A 15,337-nucleotide genomic window follows, 5' to 3' on the forward strand; every position below is an offset into this window, starting at 1 on the left:
AAATTATTGTTGAAACGAAGTTTTTTACCTCTAATTGGTCGCTAAATGCTTGCTTCCCCACACACGGTCGACAGACTATTATACCTATGCTTCTTTGGGTTATATAAGAGTCTGGTTCTGCTAAAAAAATCATTTAACTGTCGGATGGTGCGACCGTTTGACGTACTTCAGCAGAAGTGGTAGCAACAGCGGCAGCGGCATTTCCACCTGTGAAGCTCCGCCTTGTTTTAACAACAACGCTTTGGTTTATTTTCAATCTAATTTAGTTGTAAATGTGCTAACTTTTTTGCTTTGGTGATTTAAGCGTTTTTACGAAAGCTCTCACTTTATCAAAGCCTGCATATCAAAAATTTAACCAACGACGCTTAACCATGAATTTAGAATTAAAATACTGCATAGTTTATTTTTAATTTACAAGTGAATATGAACTATCACTATGTAATCAATATTTACTAGATTTCCGTTTATTATTTGAAATATCACATATACTGTAAAATATGTTGTATTTTTTCAGTAAAATAATATATAACCATCTCCTAACATGATGTAGAAATAGTAAGCTTAAAGTAAGAACAATAAAAATAATGACACCCACAGTATCCAGCTTTTTACGCACCACCTTGAAGGCACCTTGAAGGCACTGCTTAAAAGCACATGTATCAACCACTCAAAAACACTAAAACAATGCTGATGCCTGTCACTGTAAAATTGAAATTGTTTTGAATTCGTAACATTTATTTGTAAGTCTGTAAGTTATTATTTTGAGCTGGTTAATATACGGTATGCACCTTTAATGCATCTGTCCGTTTACAACCGCCTCTCACGTCACTGAATACTATCGCCATCGCCATCACGCAATAGACAAAAAAAACTGATTTTAAGGAGGGGTGCTCAACAAAAAACTCTATTTGGTCGTGTCCAACGTACAGATAAGATTTCGCAGTATTCAGCAATTGTTTTTCTTTTAAAATTTTCTACAACATTGCTGAAGGAAGCAATCTGGTATATTAAAAATTAGAAAAAATATTTTTTTTATCTAACTGTCAGGTGGATTGATAGAAAAACTAAAAACGCCAAAAGTATGTCCTTGTTCTATGAAATAGCTTTGCTGAAGACATTGAGTACATAAAATCAACTTTTCACTGTCAAATCTAGAACGATCACGATTTTTCTAGTTTAGACCACTGTGCATAAATCTTTCCACCAATTGTCAGTGTCTTGAAATAAAAACTTTGGAATGTGTAGAAACTATTTTGGAAGTTATTTCATAAAATGGTAGTAGAAATACGTGCTTTACAATAAGTATTTCGTCGTTTTTATATCATTTTTTTGTACTTTACGACCTTCAAAAGGTGAGTGAAAATGTACCGTACGATGATTTTGGAATTTTGACCAGAGATTCTGGACGTCATAACGAATTGAATGGTGTACTTAGATTCTTTGGTGCATTTATTTTTATAATAACGGTCTGTGGGAGCACCGTGCGCCGTGGTTGTAACTGAGGCTTATTTCTTAATTGCACGGACGGAAACTGGATCAATGAAACTGCTTTCGCTACTTAAAAAATATACTATAATATTCAACCGATATGACAATGATCAAGTTTAAACATATTTTACAATAATATCATCATCAAATCGAGTGACAGATGCGCAAATTGAACTGTCATTGAGCTGGCGCCTCTCTCTTAGGTACCAACTGTCAGCGGATTTCGAGCAATTTTTATTCTTCATTTAAAAATCGAATTGTTGCCTCTTGTATAAATTATTGGGGAGGGTAGGGGGGTTGCTTTGCCCGCCTAAAGTTGGCGCCTATGCATATTTCCCAATGAGCATAAAAGAGAAGTAAGGAGGAAACTTACTAAAGCCTGTAGTACACTCTTTGACCGAGCGTCAAATATTTGTCACTTTTTGACAGATAAAAATTTGGTCAAAGATAATTATTTTTTACTCTCCAATTTTAACATGGGGCAAACACGGGCAAACAACAACCATGATGTCAAATGAATTTGACCATGATGTCAGAAGGTCAAATATTTGACCATTAGACAAAGAGTGTACTACAGGCTTAACACTTGCACGCGCCCATCCGCTCGCCCCCTCTGCCCATTGTTGATGCCAAATAGTGACGTAGCTATTTGGGTTTCCCATTGAATTCGTCTAGTTGTTTACATTTGAAGCATTTACTAATACTAGAAAAAATCACTCTCCTCTTCACCTCTCTTTTATGCTCATTGCATATTTCCCAATGTCTTCACAAACAAGGATGTCTTTGAGCAGGTTAAATGTCTTCAAATTGAAGACATGTCTTCCAATCTGGTATTGTTAGTTAAGGTACCAAGCCTATGGTAAATGTTGGATTGTGCTTCAAAATAGTGATTGAATTTAACAAAATTGCAGTAAAGTATAGGCCCACAACAGGAAAAATGAGTCGAAATTAGCGTGACGTGATTGTGCTTTCACGGGAACACTACGTAGAGCCGGCAAAAATAGTAGGTAGAGAAAATATCTAGATTAAATAATACATGTTCGCTGAATAAACCTGCTGATGTTTGCTAATTTTGGTAAAATATTTTGCAGATAGTGTGGAATGATCTTGAATTTCAAGAAAAAAAAACATGATAAATACGCCGTGTGTGTATTTGGGTCTTTACTTTCTCATAAAATTGTTTTCATTTTGCTAAAAGCGCGAGAAGTGATAATGTTTGTTATTGCGACTTTTACGCCAAATTGGACTACCCCGAAATACACGATTATCACAGTCGAATCTCGTACACGATTTCGGAGTTTTGGTGATAGCGATATCGAAATGCTGGACAGAAATATTTTATTATATAGACAAAGATACTCTATCATGACTGCTACCTTGGTAGGTTAATAAGAAATCACTCCAGCAATGGTCAGTGCTTGATACCTATATACAGTCGTCGTTCGCTAACTGCAACATGTTTACATTGCAGTTATCGCAGAAGGGAATCTATCTGTCAAATATCGTGTAACCGTGACCAGCATATTTGGCAACAAGGCGTCCGGTTGTTTTGGTTTTTGTCGTTTTGGTTGGAGTAAAATTCAGTAGAATTGTAACGTTCTTTTTTACCTAAACTCTAGAAATCGCGGAAAACTTTTATTCATACTGCGTTGCGTAGTGAAATTTGGTGGCAGCAGCCTGCAATTAGCTGAAAATCATGAACTTTCCTCGCCACACAGGAAATCTTTTAAACGTCATGGACCAACAAACTTCATGGACCAGAGTTGATCTGCGATAACGCACACATATATGAATTTTGACAGCAGTAAATCCCCCCTGAGTTATCGAATGCCGTTCGATAACTGCAACACTTGACACATGCCAAAATTTAGAGGGGGGTCCGTCAATACCATTTTTGTTTTCAATGATGTCGAAATGTATTTTTTTAATGAAGTACAGTCGCCGTTCGATAACTGCAAGTCTTTTAACTGCAACGCTTTTTAACTGCAAGACCGATAACTGCAACAACTTTGCAGTTATCGGACCGCAATCCGTCAAATCTGAAGTCAAAGTCGTATTTGACATTGAAGTGACAAATCTCGCGGGGGGATTCTAAATGCATTCGAAAATAAAAATTGTTGAATTTCTAGAAACATTTCAAAAGGACTGTTCATTTTTCTCGATTTTTTTTCGATTCCGTTTACTTGTTGTCTCTTCATTCTAGATGGGAGATTATAGATCTCCACTATTAATCAATGAAGCCAAATCACCATGTTATGTGGTTCACTTTCCGTAATTATTATAAGAGAAAAAAAAATTCCTTGTGCATTGTTTGGCTAGCTTTCACGTCACGAATCCTGCTGACATTGATGTTGCTTTTACTTGCGTTATGTCAGCGGTTCCGAGCTTTCTGTCAAAATTTCATTCATGAATTGAGTTCAGAAACGTCTCGTAAAATGGTCTTCTGTAGTGATAAACTTTATCTTCGCCTACATATTGGTTATGTAAAGTAGTTACGAAAACGCAATAAATTATGATGCGGAAATACGACTATCAAATTGATTAATCAAAAAACTTACCTATTTTAGTTTTTGGTGATTTGGCTTCATTGATTAATAGTGGAGATCTATAATCTCCCATCTAGAATGAAGAGACAACAAGTAAACGGAATCGAAAAAAATCGAGAGAAATGAAAAGTCCTTTTGAAATGTTTCTAGAAATTCAACAATTTTTATTTTCGAATGCATTTAGAATCCCCCCGCGAGATTTGTCACTTCAATGTCAAATATGACTTTGACTTCAGATTTGACGGATTGCGGTCCGATAACTGCAAAGTTGTTGCAGTTATCGGTCTTGCAGTTAAAAAGCGTTGCAGTTAAAAGACTTGCACTTATCGAACGGCGACTGTATATTAATCTAGTATAGTTGAAACAGTGAGGTCTAGTATCGATACAATGACAATAGAGCTTTCTAAGCCAGATCTTACCAATACAGGCTTATTCGAGTATCCTTTAAAAATCGATTTGTTTTCAACCAAAAAATCAGCTGATATTCAATTTCGAAAAATATTGCACTCATGAATCCTAGTTTATTAGTGTTACCTGTTTTAACAATCTTTGTTTTAGTGGTAAAAAAGATGAAATAAAACTAAAAATCGGTTTACAACTTGAATACAAGTTCGGGCCAGGAGGAATTTTTTTGTTACCACCAGCGTGTTGATTATTTGCTACCAAAAATAAACCTTGTATTGTTGAAATCGACCACTAACACTAGCGCAGATAGAAAGGTCTATTGAGAAAGTATCGATACTCAGTATCACCCAATCAATCATGTAACACTTAGTTTTGTTTTGATAATTCAACCTAATTTTCAACTAAAGCTACTCAAAAATATATACTTCTCGCGTAATTTTTCAAAAGGACCTAAGTAACAATGACAGATCCTCTTCTTTCCCACTTTGTTTCGTTAATTACGTCGTCATTATACATATTTTCCAAGGTTTCCTTCCCTTAATCGAGAGATTATAATTCTGTCTTGCTTACTATGCATTGAGTGTTATGAAATATGGAAAATATAACATAGTTATTGATCAAAGAGAAAGTAAACAAAGAGAGTCTCTCAATGTTAGATAGGTCCTTTTGAAAAATTACGCGAGACTTAATGTTGCAAATGAACAACAAAACCAACAATGAACCCAAAAAAACTGCCACTGCGCTACTGAGGTGTCAATTTGATAGAGCGAAATAAGAAGTTGGGCAATGAATGATTATCACAGAAGTCTGAATGCGAAATAGTCATGCAAGGGGCAATATAATTTCATATTGCACCTGAAACAAATCTAATTTGTACACATTTGGCATGCCCATGCAGAAAGTAACCTCGGCTACCTTTACTTTGAACTGTTAGTGCTGAGCTGTCAGTTTCGCCGCATGCAGCCAGAGCTGCCAAGTATACAGATTTTTCTGTATTATACAGATTTTTTGACCACGATACAGAAATAATACAGAATACAGAATTCATACAGAATTTTGATTTTCTATGCAGATTTGTACAGAATTTAAGCAATTGAAACTTTTTTAGTTTTGGTGTGAAACTGTGATGTTTCACAAAATGTTCGTACTAAAGCACTGGTAGCTCTACCTCACAAATATTTCATCCGAACATCAGTTTTCAGTTTTTCAAATGCGTTTCCCGCATAACCGCCAAACTGGCCGATTCGGTTTTCACAAGCAATTCCCAATGGAAATTTGTATAGGTGCGAGTAGGCTTTAAAATCTGTTTCTTCGTCCAACGTGGAATATTTGCGCCTGATTGTAATTATGTTGTATTTGCGTTGACGATGACCAACGCTGTTCTTTTGTTCTTTTATTACTTCTGTTCGTTTTCTGCTGGGCGTCGGGCATTCAACTAAGCGGGAACTTGCTTTTCTTTGATTTTTTCTGGCCATCCGTCATTTGGCTAGGCGGAATTCGAGACTACTTGGGAAAAAACACGGTTATAGACCTGAGTTTTCTTCCAGAAATTTTTCCCAACCTTTTAAGGGTTTTAGGCGGGATTTAAGGTCGGATTCCAAGCCTAACTTCCACAACCCCAAGCACTTGTAGGCACCTAAGAGGTAGGCACACGAATAAAATACAGAAAAATACAATTTTTTTTTTCGAGTGCATACAGAGTTTTAAAAATAAAATCTGGCAGCTCTGCATGCAGCAAGGCATGCAATTTTCCTTCCACCTTTCTTTTCAACGTGAACAATTGTGACGAAATGTGCTGATGAAATTGTTTCATTCTTTTCGGTATAATTCAAGTAATTGTTCATACGCAAGGTGGTCGAATTTGTGGTGATTTAGTGCTGGAGTAAGCGTTCAACTGGACTGCGGTGTCAAATTGAATCGATTGAAATGGACACTGTGAGTATGAGTGATTTGCATCGGCTGCCGGAGACTATCAATTTCCCGGCAGAAGAGGAAAAAGTTTTACGCTACTGGCGGGATGAAAAGGTTTTTGAAACGTGCTTAAAACAATCCCAGGGAAAACCACGGTACAGCGCGTGTGGACAATCTTACTGATAAGGATTTAATCAGACAATGCATTTCTAGATATACGTTTTACGATGGACCCCCTTTTGCCACCGGCTTGCCCCACTATGGGCATATTCTGGCGGGTACGGTTAAAGACATTGTGACTCGGTACGCCCACCAGCAGGGATACCATGTGGAACGACGGTTTGGCTGGGATTGTCACGGTCTGCCGGTGGAGTACGAAATCGATAAGGCGCTGAATATCCGCGGGCCGGACGATGTGGCTAAAATGGGAATTAAGGCGTACAACACCGAGTGCCGCAAGATTGTCATGCGGTACGCTAAGGAATGGGAAGAGATTGTCGGTCGAATGGGTCGCTGGATTGACTTTAAGCATGACTACAAGACACTGTATCCGTGGTACATGGAGTCTATTTGGTGGGTGTTTAAGCAGCTTTATGTAAAAGGAATGGTCTACCAGGGGGTAAAGGTGATGCCTTACTCGACGGCTTGCACAACTGCGTTGTCTAATTTCGAGTCTGGACAGAACTACAAGGAGGTTACGGATCCGGCCGTGTTTGTTACGTTTCCGATAGTGGGTGATAAAGATGGGGTAAGAGTTTTTGATAAGCATGAGCGTTCATGAGATTATGTAGTTTATTTACCCGTAGGCTGCCCTTGTTGGTTGGACAACGACACCCTGGACTTTGCCTTCTAATATGTCCTGCTGCGTTAATCCAGATTTGATCTACGCTAGAGTGAAAGATGTTAAGACTGGTAAAATATACGTGCTGATGGAGTGTCGAGTCGAAACTCTTTTTAAAGGACCGGAATGTTATGAGGTGCTGGAACGTTTTCCAGGAAACAAACTGGTTGGTTTGAAGTACGAACCGTTGTTCGATTATTTCCGGAAATATGAAACAGTTGCGTTCCGAGTGCTGGTGGATGGCTATGTTACGGAAGATTCTGGTACTGGCGTGGTTCATCAGGCGCCTTACTTTGGTGAAGATGATTTCCGAGTATGTCTGGCTAATGGAGTCATTACGCGGGATCAGGAAATTGTTTGCCCGGTAGATCCAAGCGGTAGATTTGTGGATCCTGTTAAGGATTTTGAAGGACAGTACGTTAAGGATGCGGATAAGAATATCATCAAAATGTTGAAAGAGAAAGGTCGGCTGCTTTTGGCTACACAAACAAAGCACAATTATCCGTTCTGTTGGCGATCAGATACACCTTTAATTTATAAGGCCGTCCCGTCTTGGTTTGTTCGGGTGGAACACATGACAAAGCAGTTGGTCAGTTGCAGTTCTCAGACATATTGGGTACCGGAGTACGTCAAGGAAAAACGTTTTGGAAACTGGCTGCGTGATGCCCGGGATTGGGCTATCAGCAGAAATCGCTATTGGGGAACTCCCATTCCTTTGTGGATGTCTCCCGATGGGAAAGAAATTGTTTGCATTGGCAGTATCGAAGAACTGGAGAAATATTCCGGAGTGAAGGTGGACGATTTGCACCGGGAGACTATTGATCCCATTGAGATTCCATCCGCCGTTCCGGGGAATCCACCGCTCAGACGTATTCCAGAGGTATTTGATTGCTGGTTTGAGTCCGGATCTATGCCTTTCGCCCAGAACCATTATCCGTTCGAGAATGCTTCTGATTTCTTAACCAACAACTTTCCGGCCGATTTCATCGCCGAAGGAATCGATCAGACTCGGGGCTGGTTTTACACTCTTTTGGTCATTTCGACGGCGTTGTTTAATAAACCACCGTTCAAGAATTTAAACTGTACCGGACTCGTGCTGGCTGCCGATGGGCAGAAGATGAGCAAACGCAAGAAGAATTATCCGGATCCGATGGAGGTAGTGAATAAGTACGGGGCGGATGCACTTCGGCTGTATTTGATCAACTCACCGGTCGTTCGCGCTGAAAATCTCAGGTACATTCCAAAGCTTTTTACGTTACAAAATGTGAAAATAAATTCGATTTTCTTTTTGTAGATTCAAAGAGGAGGGTGTTAAAGACATCATCAAGGATGTGTTCTTACCGTGGTTCAACGCATTCCGCTTCCTGCTGCAGAACATCGACCGGTTCGAGAAGGAGGAGAAGCAGGTTTATCGCTACGATGCGATGCGTCATGCCGAAAAGCGTTCCAACAATGTGATGGACGTTTGGATTATTTCGTTCAAAGAATCATTGCTTCAATTTTTCGCCAAGGAAATGAAAGCCTATCATCTGTATACTGTTGTTCCTCGGTTGACCAAATTTATCGATCAGCTAACCAATTGGTATGTACGCATGAACCGGAAACGCATCAAGGGGGAGTTCGGGGCCGAGGATTGCTATCACGCGTTGGATACGCTGTACGATGTTTTGCTAGCGATGGTAAAGATGATGGCTCCGTTCACTCCCTATTTGACTGAATTCATGTTTCAACGGCTACGATTGTTGAATAAGGATCCCGTCGAAGGAAGCGTGCATTACCAGATGATGCCTACCGCCGTAAATAAATACATAAACTTACCGATCGAGAGAGCAGTGTCTCGGATGCAAGCGGTTGTTGAACTGGGAAGAATTATGCGCGATCGAAGAACCGTTCCGATCAAGTACCCTCTGACGGAGGTTATCATTATTCACCAAACAGCGGAGTACTTAGATGATGTAAAGTCCTTGGAATATTTCATTCTGGATGAGTTGAACGTGCGAAAGATTACATACAGTTCGGATAAACAGAAATATGGTGTGAAGCTAAGAGCTGAGCCTGACCATAAATCGTTAGGAATTCGGCTAAAGAATGATTTTAAGCAGGTTCTGCTCGCAATTAAGGCACTAACGGATGAACAGATCAGCGAACAGCTTAAGGTTGGCTATTTTACCGTGCTTGGACATCGCATTGAATTGGAAGAACTTAGATTGATGTATCAGTTTGATGAATCGCAAGCTGGAGGTCATAACTACGAAGCGCACAGCGATAACGATGTTTTGGTTTTATTGGATATGACTCCCAATGAAGAACTCATGAAGGAAGGAGTCGCTCGGGAAATCATCAATCGCATTCAAAAATTAAAGAAAAAAGCCAAACTTATTCCGACCGATCCGGTTTTGATCTACTACACTGTCAGTAAAGAAGGCGAGATAAAGAGCGTTGCTGAAAGCCATCAAGAATATATTGTGAATACTGTTAAATCTCCGTTTGTGCCGTACGGACCGGAAGCCAGCTCGAAAGAAGTTTTAATAGAAGAATGTCAAGGACTCAAAGGAGTTCAGCTAAATATAGTAATCTGTTCACCTAAGGAACGTCCGGTACCAGTCAGTCCTTGGGTAAATCTAGTACTGGATGAAAACATAGTGCCACGGTATCAACAAAAACTGTCCAGATCGGCTACGGTTCTGCTGGTGGATGCTAAGGGCAACCAACTAACCTTCGACCAGTTAAACGCCGAAATTCATTGCTTATTTGGATTGAATGACCAGTCCTACAATATACTGACATCGGAGGGACAAACGCTGACTTCGGTGGATAACAAATTGAACCAGCAGACGTTATATATTACTCGCGGCTCGGCTATACCTCAGGGCTGGAAACCGGCAAAGGTACCGTGCTGTGCATTTCGAAACGTGGACTACAAGGACAAGCAAACAACGGTGCTTGAGGAAAACCCCGCTGGAGTGAAACTAAACACCGAACAGGTGTTGAAGGAAGTATTTACTAATTGAATATCGACGCGAGCGGACTTGCAGGTCAATGGACGATCTTTTTTTTTGCTAGATTTAAGTCGTTATGAATCAAAATAGCACACATTTAATTACATCCCTATCTTTCCTAAGCATTATTGTGCGATTGTTTTCTGTTATTGATCCGAAATTCAAAGGTCATCTGCAATTCATCTACTCCCAGGTTTCGTTTTCCAGCAAAAGTAAAAATAGGAGATGATCCCAAAATAAGCTCAGAATCGCTGAAAAGTGCCTCTGAAGGCCCGAAAAAGCCAGAATAGAAAATGATCCCAAATTAAGCCAATAACCGATGAAAAATGCTCAGGAGGCCATTAAAAGCCAAAATAGAAAATGATCCCAAATTAAGCTCGGAATCGACGAAGAGTGCTTCAAAAGGCCAGAAAAAGCAAAACTAGAAAGTGATCCCAAACTGAGCTCAGAATCGTCGAAAAGTGCTTCTAAAAGCCAGAAAAAGCCAAAATAGAAAATGATCCCAAATTGAGCTTAGAATCGTCGAAAAGTGCTTCTAAATGCCAGAAAAAGCCAAAATAGAAAATGATCCCAAATTGAGCTCAGAATCGCCGAAAAGTACTTCTAAAGGCCAGAAAAAGTCAAAATGGAAAATGATCCCAAATTGAGCTTAGTATCGTCGAAAAGTGCTTCTAAATGTCAGAAAAAGCCAATGTAGAAAATGATCCCAAATTGAGCTTAGGATCGTCGAAAAGTGCTTCTAAAGGCCAGGAAAAGCAAAAATAGAATAGAAAAATAGAATAGAAAAATAGAAATCTCAAATTGCGCTCAGAATCGCCTAAAAGTGCTTCTAAAAGCCAGAAAAAGCAAAAATAGAAAATGATCCCAAATTGAGCTCAAAATTGCCGAAAAGTGCTTCTTAAAGTTAGAAAAAGGCAAAATAGAAAATGATCTCAAATTGAGCTCAAAATTGCCGAAAAGTGCTTCTAAAGGCCAGAAAAAGCCAAAATAGAAAATGATCTCAAATTGAGCTCAAAATTGCCAAAAAGTGCTTCTAAAGGCCAGAAAAAGCCAAAATAGAAAATGATCCCAAATTGAGCTCAAATCGCTAAAAAGTGCTTCTAAAGGCCAGAAAAAGCCAAAATAGAAAATGATCCCAAATTGAGCTCAAAATTGCCGAAAAGTGCTTCTAAAGGCCAGAAAAAGCCAAAATAGAAAATGATCTCAAATTGAGCTCAAAATTGCCAAAAAGTGCTTCTAAAGGCCAGAAAAAGCCAAAATAGAAAATGATCCCAAATTGAGCTCAAATCGCTAAAAAGTGCTTCTAAAGGCCAGAAAAAGCCAAAATAGAAAATGATCCCAAATTGAGCTCAGAATTGCCGAAAAGTGCTTCTGAAGGCAAAAAAAGCCAGAATGAAAATGATTTCAAATTGAGCTCAGAATCGTTGAAAAGTGCTTCTATAGGCCAGTGAAAGCCAAAATAGAAAATGATCCCAAATTGAGCTCAGAATTGCCGGAAAGTGCTCCTGAACGCCAGAAAAAGCCAAAATAGAAAATGATCCCAAATTGAGCTCAGAATTGCCGAAAAGTGTTTCTGAAGGCCAGAAAAAGCCAAAATAGAAAATGATCCCAAATTGAGCTCAGAATTGCCGAAAAGTGCTTCTAAAGGCCAGAAAAAGCCATAATAGAAAATTATCCCAAATTGAGCTCAGAATCGCTGAAAAGTGCTTCTTAAGGCCAGAAAAAGCCAAAATAGAAAATGATCCCAAATTGAGCTCAGAATTGCCGAAAAGTGCTCCTGAAGGCCAAAAAAGCCAGAATAGAAAACGATCCCAAATTGAGCTCAGAATCGTTGAAAAGTGCTTCTATAGGCCAGTGAGAGCCAAAATAGAAAATGATCCCAAATTGAGCTCAGAATCGCTGAAAAGTGGTTCTAAAGGCCAGAAAAAGCCAAAATAGAAAATGATCCCAAATTGAGCTCAGAATTGCCGAAAAGTGCTTCTGAAGGCCAAAAAAGCCAGAATAGAAAATGATCCCAAATTTAGCTCAGAATCGTTGAAAAGTGCTTTTAAGAGCTAGAAAAAGCCAAAATAGAAAATGATACCAAATTTAGCTCAGAATCGCTGAAAAGTGCTTCTAAAGGCCAGAAAAAGCCAGAATAGAAAATGATCCTAAATTGAGCTCAGAATCGCTGAAAAGTATTTTTAAAGGCTAGAAAAAGCCAAATAGAAAATGATCCCAAATTGAGCTCAGAATCGCTGAAAAGTGCTTCTAAAGGCTAGAAAAAGCCAAAATAGAAAATGATCCCAAATTGAGCTCAAAATCGCTGAAAAGTGCTTCTGAAAGCCAGGAAAAACCAAAATAGAAACTGTTTCCATATTGGACCCTAAAGTTTTACTCGGTTTTCTGATTTTTATGTATCAACCGGAAGAGTGTAATTTTCTGAGCAAAACGTGATTTTCAAAAACTGTTTATCGTTGTCCTTCGATTTTTAAATGAAGAATAAAAAACATGACAGTTTGCACATATACATTCCGACATTCCGAGCGGTTTTTTATTCTTCATTTAAAAATCGAAGGATAATCATAAACATTTTTTATAAATTACATTTTTGCTCAGAACACTCAAAAATTAAATGATATTTAAAAACTTGTATAGCTTCAGGACCCAATTGAGTTTAGAACCGTCGAAAAGTTTAAATGAAAAAATCGAAAATGTGTCAACCAGCTGCCAATGAAAGCTTTAGAATTTCATTTGTGAAATGTTTAAAAATTTATTTCTGTGCGATAAAAGATTTCATATCATGTTAAATTATGTGTAGGTTATATTAAGCTCGTTGATATCCAGAGCTTAATTACGGAGTACTGCGGGCTTCCGTTTGGGATGTCTATGGAGAAGCACAATGCCACTCTCTCCTGCCAATCTATAAGTTCTTGGGTTAATCCGAGAACTACAGGAAATAAATTTTTTAGATAATCTCTGACAAAAAAAAAATATTTCATTGTTCAACTTACCGATCCGCGGTGCGCACCTGCAGCGAAGAAGTCACCACCTGCAAATGGCGTGGAAGTTTTCCGAAAACGCTAGGCAAATTGATACGCTGTGGTTGTTTGGCAAAGTTCAGGACCACAACTACGAATCCAACGTTCTTCAGGTTCCGTTGGTATGCCACCAGCTGTTTGTTGACTAGACGCATATCGAAATCACCGAGAGAAAGAATTGGACCCTTGCGGAACTTGGTGAGTTGTTTGAATATTTTCAGATGACTCTTTCTGGCGCGACTTTGCTGATAAACGTTAAGATGTCGGTAGTTGTCAGACGCTGGCAGCCAAGTTTGATTCGCCAGAGAGAATCCGGCATTTCGCTTGCTGTTCCACTGCATAGGAGTACGAACGGGATCCCGGGAGTACTGCGTGAAGGTTTCCGGTGATGTTCGGCATCCAGCCGGGTCAATCGTTTTTTCCCAAGGAATATACTGATCCAGCATACCGATCTCCTCACCGTAATAGGTAACGGCAATATCTGGCAGAGTCTGCAGTGCTATATTGTACAAATCGATTTTGTTTTTCCCGAGACGAGTCCCGATACGGGGGTTGTCATGATTTCCGAGAACCCAATTCGAACGTCTACCAGCCGGTAATGCGTTCAGCCAAATGTTCACGGCCCTAGCGAAATCGGCTGCAGTGCTATTTTTGTTAAGGATACTCATCAGTTGGAAGTTGAACGGAATGTTTGACCCATTAACGGTGCTGTTCCCAAATAATTCGACAACTTTATCAACAGTTGAGTAACCTTCGGTCATCATGATGCGTGTATTGTTGTCCCTGACACTGTATTCATCGAGCACGGCACGCCATTGGTAGGCCATGTCAAATGTTTCCGGTTGATCGAAAGTTTGAGTATGAACTAGATAGGCAGGGTTTTCTGGGTCATCTGTAGCCCTGCTTAGCGGTTCATCCCGATAGCGACCGCTAACTTCAGCACTTTCGAACAGGTAGGGAACAGCATCAATTCTGAAACCTCCAACTCCTCTGTCCAGCCAGAAACGGAGAACATTTTTCATTTCTTCTACCACCGCTGGATTGCGGTAGTTCAAATCGGGTTGTTCCTTCAAGAACTGGTGCAGGTAGAATTCTTTACGAATGTCGTTCCATTCCCAGGCGGAGCCACGAAACACGCTAATCCAGTTTGAAGGCGGAACGCGAGTACCGTTCGGTCCCTCTACACCCGGGTGCCAGACGTAGTAATTCGTGTACGGTTCAACCCGGTGTACCGACAGATTGAAGAACTCGTGCTTGTCACTGGTGTGGTTCGGTACGAAATCGAGAATCAGACGCAGGCCGAGCTCTTTGGTTTTGTTCACCAGCCGTCCGAAGGCACTCAAATCGCCATACTCTGGTTGTATCCTGTAGAAGCTAGAGATATCGTATCCGAAGTCTCGCATCGGGGATTCGAAGATCGGCGAAAGCCAAACGCCGTCCATTCCAAGTTCCTTGAGGTAAGCGAGATTCTGGGTGATACCTGTGTAATGACGAACGACAATTTGTGGTTCATTTAGTGGGGGGCAAATTTTACCACTACTTACCGTCGAGATCTCCAATGCCATCGCCGTCAGAATCCTTGAACGAACGAGGGTATATTTGGTAGAAGTTACCATGTTCCCACCAATCGAGGGTGGCACCGGATCCGACCAGTGCCATTGCCAATAAAAGGCCCAACGTTTTCATATTATCTTTCTACTTTCAACTAGCAGTTGAATGATGATGGCTGTACAACTTTTCCCGTGTTTTATAGTATCAGAAAGTTTTAATTTGAAATTATAATTTGCTCCTAATGTTGATAGTTGGCAAATAAAGTGTTTCGTTTGAATAATTTAACGTGACAGATTGCAACGTGAACGGATACCAGCAAGGAATTTTTATTCATAACGCTTTCGAAATATTGGCAAACAGTTGAGCAGAATTGGGGGCAGGAAGATTGATGGAAACATTTGTTGATACAAATACTTGTTGTTTAGCTTAGCTAAAAGCGATTGCTGGCGAGTAAATAAACAACTGAATTTTGAATTAGCATCTGTTGCAACCAATTTGCCGATGCAACATTCGTTTTCGTATGATGAAATATGAATTCATCTATTCATACATTCTGTTGTTATTTGTAGTAGAATA

The 15,337-nt window shown here is 39.6% G+C and overlaps 2 protein-coding genes across 2 annotated transcripts; one reads left to right on the forward strand and one right to left on the reverse strand.

Moving 5' to 3' along the window:
• Window positions 1–6,183: 6,183 nt before the first annotated feature.
• LOC129730943 (isoleucine--tRNA ligase, cytoplasmic) lies at window positions 6,184–10,318 on the forward strand. The gene is made up of 4 exons (XM_055690611.1): window positions 6,184–6,505; window positions 6,564–7,098; window positions 7,157–8,424; window positions 8,486–10,318. Exons 1-4 carry the CDS (start codon window positions 6,366–6,368, stop codon window positions 10,200–10,202), a joined length of 3,660 nt encoding a protein of 1,219 aa, XP_055546586.1. The 5' UTR covers window positions 6,184–6,365; the 3' UTR covers window positions 10,203–10,318.
• Window positions 10,319–12,917: 2,599 nt separating this feature from the next.
• On the reverse strand, window positions 12,918–14,931 carry LOC129727795 (probable maltase). The gene is made up of 3 exons (XM_055685976.1): window positions 14,755–14,931; window positions 13,184–14,690; window positions 12,918–13,119 (listed from the first exon to the last, which is right to left on the reverse strand). The coding sequence occupies exons 1-3, from the start codon at window positions 14,894–14,896 to the stop codon at window positions 13,020–13,022; spliced, it is 1,749 nt and encodes a 582-aa protein (XP_055541951.1). The 5' UTR covers window positions 14,897–14,931; the 3' UTR covers window positions 12,918–13,019.
• Between the last annotated feature and the right edge of the window lie 406 nt (window positions 14,932–15,337).

This window comes from Wyeomyia smithii, chromosome 3 (genome assembly GCF_029784165.1).
Source record: "Wyeomyia smithii strain HCP4-BCI-WySm-NY-G18 chromosome 3, ASM2978416v1, whole genome shotgun sequence".
NCBI lineage: Eukaryota > Metazoa > Arthropoda > Insecta > Diptera > Culicidae > Wyeomyia > Wyeomyia smithii.

What these genes read in the sequence shown, in the direction of transcription:
- LOC129730943 (XM_055690611.1), top strand. Translation starts at nt 6,366, where the DNA reads ATGGACACTGTGAGTATGAGTGATTTGCATCGGCTGCCGGAGACTATC. An exon ending in TAGTGGGTGATAAAGATGGG is followed by an intron (nt 7,099 to 7,156) that starts GTAAGAGTTTTT and finishes ATTTACCCGTAG; the next exon opens with GCTGCCCTTGTTGGTTGGAC. An exon ending in GTTCGCGCTGAAAATCTCAG is followed by an intron (nt 8,425 to 8,485) that starts GTACATTCCAAA and finishes TTCTTTTTGTAG; the next exon opens with ATTCAAAGAGGAGGGTGTTA.
- LOC129727795 (XM_055685976.1), bottom strand. Translation starts at nt 14,896, where the DNA reads ATGAAAACGTTGGGCCTTTTATTGGCAATGGCACTGGTCGGATCCGGT. An exon ending in TGGCATTGGAGATCTCGACG is followed by an intron (nt 14,691 to 14,754) that starts GTAAGTAGTGGT and finishes GTCATTACACAG; the next exon opens with GTATCACCCAGAATCTCGCT. An exon ending in CAGGTGCGCACCGCGGATCG is followed by an intron (nt 13,120 to 13,183) that starts GTAAGTTGAACA and finishes TATTTCCTGTAG; the next exon opens with TTCTCGGATTAACCCAAGAA.